Source organism: Drosophila ananassae, chromosome 2L, assembly GCF_017639315.1.
Source record: "Drosophila ananassae strain 14024-0371.13 chromosome 2L, ASM1763931v2, whole genome shotgun sequence".
NCBI lineage: Eukaryota > Metazoa > Arthropoda > Insecta > Diptera > Drosophilidae > Drosophila > Drosophila ananassae.
In genome coordinates this window covers 13806261-13819013 of record NC_057927.1, presented here as the reverse complement: position 1 = coordinate 13819013, position 12753 = coordinate 13806261, and the positions used below count along the sequence as shown (strand labels likewise).

General features: G+C 48.5%; 1 protein-coding gene across 2 annotated transcripts in view; it reads right to left on the bottom strand.

The window, feature by feature from the left end:
• Positions 1-9094: 9094 nt before the first annotated feature.
• Positions 9095-12753, bottom strand: part of LOC6501148 (trichoplein keratin filament-binding protein) — a 28395-nt gene continuing 24736 nt past the window's right edge. The window contains exons 1-2 of one of the 2 annotated variants that reach the window (XM_001954606.4): positions 11205-11357; positions 9095-10915 (exon numbers count right to left, since the gene is read on the bottom strand). In XM_001954606.4, coding sequence (XP_001954642.1) covers positions 9366-10871 — 1506 coding nt within the window. In that variant the 5' untranslated portion in view covers positions 10872-10915; positions 11205-11357 and the 3' untranslated portion in view covers positions 9095-9365. Of the gene's footprint in view, positions 10916-11204; positions 11358-12753 lie in introns of those variants that run through there. The other variant, XM_014911423.3, reaches the window with a different exon arrangement.

The following is a 12753-nucleotide window of genomic DNA, read 5'->3' as shown; positions in this document are numbered from 1 at the left end:
CTATATATTTAATTAGTGATACACACAATGGGGGGCCACCATTCCGGGTTCGGATTTGGCACGTATGCTTTGTCAGTTGGATTTGCGCTGCTTATGTAATAAGCCATAAAAAGTTAATAACAATGACACGGCCAACAAAAGCAACGACCCAACTGATATCGCCCACAACAATGCGCCGACTGACCGACCCACCGAACCGGGGGTGGGAGAGGCGAAGGATACACTGGTTTAGCTTCGATTCGGTTATGGTTAAACGTGCAGGATTTATACGCGCCAAGTTGGCTAACGAAGCCCGTTGGCCACTGGCAGCCGTTTCCTTTCCTTCCTTTGCCTCCTCCATGGCCTCTCCTCCCGGTCCACACATCACGCATACGCCCGGTAGGCGTTGATGAACTGACAATTTGTGTCAACTGCCGCAGCCGCAGAGCAAAGGGCATACGGATGGACGCCACCAGCCTCCCCACCTCGCTCTGCTCCCCCTCCACAGCTTGGTGTGGCATGGCAACGCCCTCAAATAAATGTATTTTCGAACACAAACACCATTATTCGTTCGTTCCGTGAGGGATTCCATACGGATGAGGGTCCGCTCTCCGGACTCCGGACCCGGAATGGTGGCTGCTGGATTCTGGCTCCGGATGGTTGAATGCTCCATTCGCTTGGCCCAACTGATGGACCGCTCTTCCGGGCAATGAATGGGAGTGGGAATAATAAAAATTATTCGTTTCATGTTGTGCTTGGCCAAGGGGCAAAATATTTTAACACCACAGCCCCGCCGAATGTGTGGCATATGCCACCAGCATGGCTCCCCTGGCCATGTCCCTCCGTTCACGTATGTGACTCCACTACTCGTGCGTGTGAGAGTGTCTTTGTTGCAGCATCAAGGCAGATCGGCACGGGAATTATTAACTTGTAATGTGCTCTGCATAGCGTTTTTAATAAAAGCCGAACCGAACAGGACGTGACCAGCTGAGCAGCAAAATCATCAGCATCAGGCTACGGGCTCCAGGGAGACGCGCCGAGGACAACCTGATGACGACGACACCACGTGTGCGAGCCGCAGGGCAGCCAGGACAAACTTATACATTTTTATGTCGCCGATGAAGTGATGGAATAAAATTTTTTGTTTTGCATTGATTGCCTAATCCGGTTGGGAGGGAAATGGCACGAACTGGAACGGCATGACACGAATCAGGGTCATGCAGGCACAGAGCAAAAAAAAGGACATCCTTGAGGTAATATTTTCTTTTATTTCATTTAAGTTGGGTTAGAGGACGGATTAGGTAACTAGGATAGTTATTAAAGGATAAAGAATAGTTAGGTATAGTTGGCTTATGTGAAAGTTATGTTTAATATATGAATGGGAGTATAATAAAGTAATAATATAGAATTGTTAAATCTTAATCTTTTTAATCTTATTAATTAATAAAGTGCAGATTCACGCCATTGTTTTTCTTTGTGGAATACAACGAACATGGCCTGCGAAAGTAGTTGGCTGCGATTGAGCAAACGAGCATCGGGGGAATCGGTACGCAGCCAGGCCAAAGGACAAATGACAGGATACACACGTAAACGCTTTAAGTTGAAGCTGAACAAACAGATTTTTTCCCATCGCAGCTGTGAGGCCTTTCCCTTAACCCACATCCTCCTCTCCGAAGGCCAACCATCTACGCATCTGCCCAATGTGGCTTAATGCGGCGTCATGGCCCCACCAGAGAAACTTTATCAATTAAAGTTGGCCATTTTTTATGCAAGGCCACGCCGCCCGCAGGCCAGCACTGTTTTTTCCCCCAGTCCTGTCCTGGCGGTGTCCTCGGCCATCCTCCTGTCCGGTCCCTTAGCCTACAAAGCCCCCACAGGCTCAGTGACAACTAGCCCGGTCAATGGTTTACAGAGGCCATGAAAAACAATGACGAGAGATGTGGCAGAATGATAGAGTTCTGGCTGAGCCACCGGGTTAACCCCGGGCTAACTGCTGCCATAATTTGTGCAGGATGCTCCACATGAAGATCTGGCTGCTGACCAGATTCGAATCTCTCGAAATGGAGTGTCAACCGTCCCCAAGCCGATCATCTCCCAGGGGTCAAGGGTGTTCAGGTGCACGAACCTGTGTTCTCCAGAAGCAGCGGCAATCTAGCAAATTGTGCCACAGAGACCGGGAGAACCTACCCAGCGGCGGTTGCAGGTGCAGATTCGGGAGTTAGATTTGGTCTCAGTTTCAGTCGCACAAGGGGAACTTTGCAGCATCCGCGCCTTGCTGCAGTCTTTTCTTATTTTTTGTCTCCCAGTTGCAGTTGTTGTGGCTTGGCGGATGCTCTAAGATGCCTCCAAGACCGGTGAGTCACTCGCCACCGCAACCGCAACAGCAGCCGCAACCGCATTTAGTTGCCACCCCACTCCTCATTGTCCTTTTTGCTGAGACGCCCATTAGAGGCCCAACTACACTGGAACAAATTTACAAAAGAAAGCACGTTTTAACTTTACAGAAATTAATCTTACTCATTAAGCAAGCCTTAAAGTTCATGTCTCTTCTTGGGAATCCCATTAAAAAGGTTATTTTTTGTTACTTATTGAATCTTGATACTCGGGGGTTCACAGAGTCGTTCATTTCAGATGTAAATTTTTATTTAAATACTTTGAATCGTGCTTAATCTTAATACTCTTTTAATGGGAGTTCTTTTAATATTATATGCAGCTTAAAGTTCTGTTAATAAAGTAAGAATGTATGATATAAAAGAGTAAGTTAACAATATTTATGATAAATAAAATGATCAAGTTATCATACTTACTTTCATAACATTAAAGTTATTATACAAAGAAAGGCAATATAAGTATGTTTTTATATTTTCCATCCATTTCAAAAGTGGGTCATTATTTATCCATGAAACCCGTAAGTTGCCAAATTGAAATTAAAACGCTCATTTTAATCGCTTTATTAATCACGCTTTAAACGCATGATAATTAAGTTTGTGGGAAAAAATGGACACGGATTTTTGTGTTGAAATGCGGAATGTTCTAGCAAGACCTAATGGTTTGTAAGAGTGCAGGACCTGCTGCAACCCACTTGGCAAACGGCGACCCCGGGACCAAAAAACTATTGTGCGCTCCTCCAAGCTTTGTTTGAATGTGCTCGGCTTTCGCCCTTTTAGTCCCCGATTACAGCTGCCCCCGTTCGGTGCTATTGTCGGGGAGTAACTAAGAGGCAGCTGCAACTGCTGCCGCAGCTCAACATCGTAGCTGTCCCATGCCACTGCCCCAGCCCCAGACCATGCCACACCCACTGCAGCTGCTTCTTTTTGCATGACTGCATTGTTGTCGCCACAGCTCAGCCAATGCTCCGTAGCTGCTCAGTCGGTGCTCTGCCGCTGCACTGCGATGCTTTTAATTACAAAAGTTACGTATACGTCCTGTGAGCCGCATCCTCGTCGTCCTTCGCTGCTGTCGTTTGTCTGCAGGTGTTGCAGCTGCGACTGCCAATGGACTGAGACTCTGACTTGGCTGCTCAGTTAAAGCGAGATGAGCAGTCGACGGGGCATGGAGGGCGTGGCCAGGTGGCAGTTGGCAGGTGACAGGGGGCAGGAGGCAGGAGGCAGGAGGCAGAAGGCGTGAGCAGTGAGCCGCCGGTGCCAGGGCAACGCTTCAAGTCGTCGGTTCCGTTCGAGAACGTTAATTACCGTTGCAGGCGCTTCCAGAGATTCCCGTGGCGGGTGGCAAAGATGTGGGCTAAGGGCCTGGGCCCATTCAGGATGCGGGATACAGGACGCAGGGCACAGGAGCGGCGAGGGGCGACGGGCGGGGCAACTGGCAGATAATGGCAAGCAGGAAGCGTGGCCAAAAATGTGGCAGCCCAGCAACGCTTCAAGCGGCATATAACTGTATAACTGTATAATTAGTGCCATTTTCTGAATACGAAATAACCGAATGAGAGGTTTACATGAATGACTGTGTTGCATGAATGTGTTTGTGGATGTGGCACGCTTTTGTTGTTGCTGTAGCGGTTGTTGTTGGCCAGTTTTGTGTACTTTATGGTTTGGTCTTCTATACATGTGACTGTGTGTGTGTGAGCTTGCCACTTTCCCGGCCATTTCGAGTGTTGTGTCCCTGCAAATGAATTCTAATTTTTTGTACAAACTTTAAAACAAACCTGCACACTAACACACAGAAACGCAAAGGACGAAAAGCAACTGTATGTATGTGTGTGTGTGTTAGTGAGAGTGGAGTGAACAGTGGAAATAGCCTAAATGAAAACTCAGCCACGAGTGCAGATTAGCGCAAAGTGGCGCAACATTTTACAAGCCACAGCCAGTGAGCATGAATTTGATCTCAACCACTGCAATTATTCACAGTTTTTATTTATTTTCTCGGGCTATTATGGTTTTAAAAGTAGTGACAGTAGAGTTATTCAAATATTATTTAATAGACATAGTAGGGATTAGGCTATACATGGTATGTGATAACAAATAGACCTCTTTTCAATATGCTATTGTTTCTGAATAATAATAGTTATGAGCTGAAAATCCTGTTAAACCTGTTTCATGTCAGCAAGCATTATAACAGATCCTTGCTCTTATCCTTTTTTTTACCAGAAAAGAAAAAGTCAGTTGCTTTTCACTGACTTTACCCCTAATGATTTAATCGCCCTTCGAGCCTAATCACGTGTGACTAATGCGAATGCGAGGATAACTCATTTTCGAATCAGTTCCAAGGCCCCCTTTCTATTTGTGCCACATTAGAGTACTGTATGCCACACCGGAGTCGTCATAGCCGAAGCCTGGGGGCGGCGAATGGCATTTGTTAGTGTTGCACTCCCGTTCGTCTTTTGTGGCAGGCAGGCTGGGAGATTGGCCGCAAAACAAACTTGCGACCTCTCTGCGCTCGCATGAGCTGTCTTTCGAGGGCTTTTCATTTAGCTAATCTTCACTGTAGCCGCTGCTGATTATGCCGCTCTGCTCGGCTTCCCTTCATCGTTGCTGTTTGTTTTGTGTGGGTGGCATGCGGGGTGGCCTGGTGGCTCAGCTGGGTCGGCAGGTTGGTGGGTTGGGAATCAGTCTGGTTTGGTTTTGGGATCGCTCACTCAGTGGCTTATTCTGCTCTGGGAAATTCCTGGCAGAGCAATAGCAGGGGCCGGGTGGGGTGTGTACACAATTTTGTTTTATGGTTTTTTAGTTATGAAACTGAAACTGAATTACATATGTATATATGTGTAATGGCAAGCATGTTACAGCACCAGCAACGAGCGATTTAATGTTGGTGTTGCTGTTGCTCGTGTTGCTGCTGCCACTATTGTTGTGGCTGCTGCTGCTACTGCTCTCTTCGATGTTGTTTTTTTTTCATTTTACATACATTTTTTGCTGGCATATTTACGCAGCATTTTTACATCCTTAAAAAAGGATGCCATGGCTGAGAAGAGGAGGGATGCGGAGCAAACTGTTGGCGGTTGGGTTCGGGATTGGCATTGAAGTGAGAACCAGCCAACAGACAGCGGCCAGCACAGATAGAATAACTGTTGTTTAAACTTTAAAGGCAAGCCGCAACTGCCCCACTTGCCGCCCCACCACGGACGGCTCTGCCTTTAGCAATTTAACTCCTCACTCGCCAGAGTCATAAAGTGATACACGAAACGATGCTCCAGCCCGGCCATGGGTGAAATTGAACATTCCCGAGTTCCTGAGCTGCCTGAGCTGCAGGCTGCCAGCTGGAAGCAGAAAGCTCTGCATATGTAAGCGGAGTCCGGTGGAGCGCATTTGGGCCCCGCCACGCCACTCTGAATAGGTCCTCTTTGGCGAGGACAGTACGGTTTGGCCGCTTATTTGAATGCAATTGACTGAAGACTTAGCCAACATTATGTGTGGCCCGGCCAGAGCTTAGTCTGCTGGCGACATGTTGGCTTTTGGCTCAGCCATCACTCGCTTGGTGGGTCGACAGAATGACGGGTTGGCAGTTGCCAGTCGGCAGGCAGAAGGCACCAAGGGAATGTGGTAGGTGGCAACTATAACAACAACTGGTAGTTGCAACTGCCTGAGGCAGGCAGTCAGAGGAGAAGCAGCAACAACATCACGCATACATGTATTTCCGTATCCGCATCCGCATCCGTTTCCGCTTTGTGCATTGCAAAGTAGCAGCAGCCACGGACGTAGCCAAACGGGGGCTGCCTCTGAGTGACAAAGGCAGCAGCAGCAGGAGCAGCAGCGACAACTGCCATGCTTTTATGGCCACATTTGCCAATTGTTGGGTGAATTGTTGACGTAAATGTCGCCCGGATGAAAAGGCTATACGTCTGAGTCTGAGTCTGGCTCCTCGTCCTCGTCCTTTTGAGGACGTGTGTGGTGTTCGTGTGCTTGTGGCAGACGTGAGCCAGGCCCAACCTCATCGCATTATTGCTTCTTTGTTGCACAGCCCCGGGAGCAGCAGCATCATCATTCCTCTTCCATCTCCATCTCCACCTCCAGCCTCATCAGCATCAGCAGTTAATCTTGTTTAAGGGACAGTCGTCTGACAGATTATGCCACCAAGCTCAAGGCACAAGGAGAGTCAAGGCTGCTCCTATCCCTCCACCTCGCCCAGGCCCTGGAGCGTTGCCCAGTCAATCCGCACCTGTTGTAATCATTCCGTAATCCGTCGACAGCAACACGTTGCCACAAATCCAGCGCACGCAACTCGCAACTCGCAAACTCTTTGGAGCGTAAATGGAGCCACTACTACGCACACTTCCCGGTGGCTATGAATAGCTGCCATGGTATAGCCGCCTTCCCACTCACCTGATTGCCTAGTTGCCTAGTCAGAATACTCACCTGGCACTCACCTGACAAAGCAAACAATTCGATTCGCCGAATTGCGATGCGCAGATGACAGGCTCGCTGACAGGAAGAATGAATCTGTGACGGGTTGACAGGAAGCAAGATGGAATCAATAAATATCCGTTTATATTTGTATATTTTTTTACTATGATTATTTTGACACATAAATTGTCACATCCCCATACTTGTTTTTATGAAATATTGATTAATTTGCCACATAATAGGTTTAAAATATTACAAATTCATTGGCCACCTAATTTACTTTTCATAATGCTCAATAAAATCTTTATTAGATATGAATAGATTTGATTATTATTGAAATTGTTTTTTTAAAATTACTCATTACTTAATAGTGCCATTACTCCTACTTAATTGAAAAATCTGAAAATAAATTGCAATATTTATTACTTTATACATTTTTTAGACTACTTTAATAAATTAAAATGTTTTAGGACAATTACATTTTGAACTCTGACCCGTTCGTGTTTTTTTTTTGAAGGGCCACCAAAAATTAATAGTTTCATCTTTCATTTCCTTTTCCGTCCCACCAACATTGTAATCTTTTGTGGGAATGGGTTCCGAGAGGGGCTGCCGAGGGGCCGGGCAGGAGAACTGGGCTTCAAATTCCGTTTATTGCTTGCGCCAACCTCTTGCAGATGCCCCAAGTTGCAAGTTGGTGGGTAATGGCAGCCGGTGCAGCAGTAACACCATTAAAGACGGCTGCCGGATCCAGAAGGGGGTTGCTGTGGTAGTACCAGCAGCAGCAGCAGCAGCAGCGGCATGCAATTCTTCTCATCATGATATACCTTCCGCTTGGTCGCCGCTGGCAGTCGCACCGCCCCCACCACCCCCGCTGCGTCGTCAGCCGGCACGTTGTTGGTTTTAATTCAATTTAACAATCTTTTTCGTACGTTTTGTTGTTTTTTCACTTTTCTTTGGCCTTTTTCGCCCAGTTTTCCTCTGCTGCGCCGCCGCATTGTTGCTGACAGCGGAAGTGCAGCCAGCAGTGGCAGTGGCAGTGGCAGTAGCAGAGGCAGAGGCATAGCAGAGGCAGCGACGCCAGCCATTAGTGCAAATGAAATTGCATTTTGTGTGCCCCAAACACTCAAAGAAATTTAATCAAAGGCGCAGCCAAGCCTGCTCACTCACTCGCACATGCAGTAGACTCCTACATTTTCAAATTCCCCATGCCAACCCACTTTCCGTATTATCCATAAATATGTTTTATATATCTGATATATTCCTTTATATGTGCGTTTTATCGTGTGCATGCATATCTGGTTACACCTTGTTTTTATTGCCATTCAATCGAGTGCAATGCTTTCCTACAGCCGTATGGGCATGGCGGCGACTGGTCGAATAATTTCACATAATAATGTCCAATATTTCATAAATCTGCCCCGAATGGACAGCCTCTCCGCCCAGCCCACCCACCAGTCCTCCTCAGGTAGCAATCAAATGATACACTCGAAACCCTCATCACCCTCCGTCTCTCGAGTGGAGTAATTGAAACGTATTCATCATCATTTGCGAGCGTTTCGACCATTAGGAGCAGCTCACGGTTTCTATTACTCGAGGTGGGCCGATTCGAGGTGGAAGGAGGTGTCGGGGAGTGGCAATCTATTCAAATAGATGATGAATAACATGCATTAATGCTAATGTCGGCGAGTGCCGAGGCGATATTGCTCCAGTTTCCAGAACGGGGAGCCTACGGATGCCTACGGTCAGCATAAGTACATGTGGGACTTAGAACCCTAATGCAAATTGAATCTGGAAGTTGATCAAACCCATTCACACGCTCTGGATTTGGCCCAAAAGGATATCTGAACATGCTTTTTGCTTAAGCGGAGATGGACTTCCAAGGAGAGACTCCGAATATGAGTGTGTTTATTGGCAATTTTCGTTCATGTCTATTGAGTCACTTAAAAACTAATCTGCAATTTCCACTACCTTTTGTTTACACTGAGTTTCTTTGTACTTTTTACTAAAGTAAGTCAAGGAAAAAGTTGATGAATAATTCGAGTCTATGACCCATTCTGGCTGATAACTAGATAGTTAATAATAAAGCCAACCCATTTTAGTATTTCTTTTCATAGGTTTCATGGCTAGTGTTTGTTTTATTTTTAGATATTTGAAAGCACCAGTTTATAGACTTCCCAAAAATTGTGAGAAAGCTGCAACTTCCCTCCGATAATCTCCTTTAAGTCCTTAAGTCCCTGCCTTGCTCACAATCAATAGACCACTTCCAGAGCCTGGAGTCGCTCCTGGCCCCTCCTGTACTTGACAATAATTAAAGCCGCTTTTCTTCTGGCCCACAAATTGAGTGATTTATTGCCGGCCCCACCTCGAGGGGAGCGCCTATCTATCAGCCTTATCGACTACAAGTGCACAGAGCGGTGTTTGGTGGTGGGGTGTGGGTGGAACAGGGGTGTGACTGGGGCGTGCGCGTGAGGTGTGCGTGTGTGAGACGGGCACGAAGGTTGAACTATGACTAAAACGAAGACTAACCTAGAGCTAGGTCTAATAATACCATTGAAATTTAAGCTGGAACGTTATTAAGTTGTGACAATGTTAGGTCCAGGCCACTCGCTTTCGGGCGAACTTGGGCGGAGCGGCCGTCTGGGGGGTGACGACGTTCAGGGAGCGGGTCTTGCTGAGGCGTGGCGAGTCGGGTCCACCTCGAGTCGGGGGCATGTCCTGCCACACGTCCAGATTTAGGTTGGAGAACGAGTCGCTCACCTTGCGCTCCACCTCCGCACAACTAGAAGCCTCCTCTGGAACAAAGGCTGCCTGAGATTCCGACTCATCGATAGCGGACGAAAGCGGGGGTACTTCCAGGGGCTCCTGGTTGAGCTGCTCCAGCTGTTTGTTAGCCTGCTCGATGCCGGTGAGGTTCTGGCTCCGCAGCTCCACCACCGTCTGCTGCTGGTTAACGTTCTCCTGGAGCAGCTCCCCCAGACTGGACTTTTCCTGGTCGATGAACTCGCTCAGTTCCGTGTAGCGCTGCATGTGCTGCTCCCGCCACGCGTCCTCGCACCGCTGCAGATTGTACTTGGCCTCCGACTCGTACATGGTCTCGATCTGTACACATGCCAGTTCCTCGTCCTCCATCTGGGTGCGGTACTTCTTCAAAAGGGCTTGGAGCTCCTCCTTCTTAACCACGTACTTGGACATGCGCTGGAGAAGATTAATGCACAAGGAGATCTGTTTGCGAGTGGCCTCGCTGCGCTGCCGGATGAACACCTTGATCTTCTTGAGGTTGAAGGCATGTCCGGCATCCGGACGCTGCATCACCAGGGCTGTGCTCTCCTCCAGTAGCTGTCTTTCCTTGTCCAGCTCGCTGAGAAACAGGTTGAAGTGGTGCTCTTCCTCCTTGAGTTTGTCGGCCTCCGCCTGGCGCTCACGCAACTCCGCCATGTGGGATTCCTGGAGAGCACGGAGTTCACGAATCTGCTGCTCGCGGATCCGCTGGAGCTCCTTGTGAGCCTGTTCTGTGCGGTGGATCTCCTTCTGGAGCTGCAACTTCCTTTCGGCCGCCAGGGCCTGTTGCTCCTCCCGCTGCTGCTGACCCTCGATCTGGCGGTCCAGCCAGTTCAGCTTGGCCAGCACCTCGTTGTCCGACTTGGACTGGTAGAGGAGCTTCTCATCATCCACTCCATGGCGCCAGCGGCCGTACAACTTGGCCTCCATCTCCAGCTTGCGCCGCAGCTGTTCCTGCTCCTTCAGAGACTGGTTGACCCGCCCAAGCATCTGGAGATCACCACCACCGGGCTCCCTCGGTCTGCGACGCCGCTCCATTTCGCCGTCAAAGGACTCGCTTTCCGACTCCAGGAGTCGGCGAAGACGGGCCTGGCGTTCACTGAGGGCCGCCTGCTTCTCGGATTGCTCGCGGCGAGTCTGGAGCCGTTGGTCTGCTTTCTCGTAGTACTCCTTGTTGGTCCAGTTCTCGAAGCGGGAGGTCACCTTGCCCCAGTGGTCGTAGTAGCTGTTCACCGCCTTGATGGCCTGCACTCGGCTGTTTTCCTGTTCCATGCGTTGTGCGTAAGCCGCATGCTGCTGGTTGAGACGGCCCGGCATTTTATAGTTGATGGTCGTTGGTCGATGGTCGTTGGTCCTTGGTCCTGTCAAAACACAAAGAGAAGAGCAGTGAAAGGCAAAGTGAGTGCGAGGCTGGGGAAAGGCGCCAGTTGGCTGACAACTTCATAAACTTTTAAATTGGGGCCAAGGCGAGGAAAGGCAGCGCATCAACTACTATCTGCAATTTTTCCAGCTTTTCTTCCCGGAACCCGGACAAGGGAAAAACCTCAGCTGGACACACAACACGCCATTGGTGGCGGAACTTTATTCAATTAGCTTGAGGCTGTTCAACTCTGGACATGCCGAACTGGGGACACCGGTCTCCAGACTCACCTCAGATATATTCCACTTGGGAGATGCAGAGAACCCGAGATGAATGTTGACTGTATTCCCTTTTCTGTTGACTGTTCTGTTCGTGTTAGGTTCCCGTTTTTTGTGTGCTGCCTACTCTGACCGTTTTGGAAATTCAGACAAACTGCCCCGAAACGAATACCATTCCATTCTCGGTCAAAGGCCAGCCGTTCGGGTCAAGCATTTCTGGCGGCTGGACAAGCGTTATGGTTGCCCAGCTCTCCAATTCGGACAATTTGCCTTTTTTCTCCGCAATTGCAGCCTTCACCGCAGCTGTCACTAACTGCCAAACCAGCAGTACCAGCAGCAGCATCAGAGGCAGCAGCAAGAGCTGGCAAAGCGCAAAAATATGGCAAAATCTGTTTGGACCGCCTCCTGTCCGCATTCCCTATCTACCCACTACCCAGCTCCTGTTCCCGAAGCCTCTCCTGGCCAGAACCAGCCGCCAATCCATCAACGGAGCAGCCCAGCAATCTGTCAGGGGGTCAGGATGCAAATGTCCACACTCGGAACAAAATTTATTCCCAGCGGGAATACCCGCTACTACTTTCAAACAGGATTGTTTTTACTTTGAGGGGAATTTCCAGAAGCATTTTGGCTCCAGCTTTCAGAAAATTTGGTAGAGTGGGCATATTATTAAGGTAGAAGACACTTTAACAAGACAAAAGACTGACCTAGAATTGATCTCCAATTCATTACATTTTTCCAAAATTTGTTCACGGCCATTATTTAATTTCTCTAAGTGCAAAAAAATACCCCACAGAGGACCGAGCTAATTTCCTAAAGATTTATGGCCAGCACGAAGCGCATTGATATATGCCAAATTGTTTACAAATTGATTGCATTATTAATAATGCCCACAGAGGCAGCGGCTCCACCGACCAAAGCCTCTTTCGATCTCATTCCGAATTCAATGGAAAAAGCTAACAAGGTGCGTGGCATGGAGGGGTGTGGGATGTGAGATGTGGGCAGGGTGCTGCATGAAATGTAAAATATTCCGACAAAGTACTCCTTATGTCATATGACAGACGACAAACTTTGGCAATAAATCAAACAACAAGCGGCGAATGGGGGCGCTGTTTGGAGGCGGGCGCTAATACTGGATAGGATCTGTTCACTTCTAAACAGTTCAGGTTCGGTTTGGCATCCTTTGCGGGATAACTGGGTGGGCGGGCACACGTGGAGCCTGTAGTCCGGAGTCCGTAGCCCACCAGCAGTGAAATGCCAAGATGCCACCGCTATATAGGACTTAATACACTTTCGGCGCACACAAATTCACTTCCTTAATTGAAATTTTAATTTGAATACTTTGGCAAAGTTTTGGCCCACAGCCAGCGCGACAGCAGAGCTCTGGCAGCAATAACAAACAGCCAAAAAGTCGCCGAAATCCATACCCGAAGCCCCCGGGTATCCCCTCCAACCTCTCAGAACCGTCTCCCCATTCCCAGGCAATCTCGCACAGGCTCAGCGCGTTTTCAATTTACGCGCCTCGCGAGTCGTTTGTCATTTTATGCGTCCTAATATATGGCAT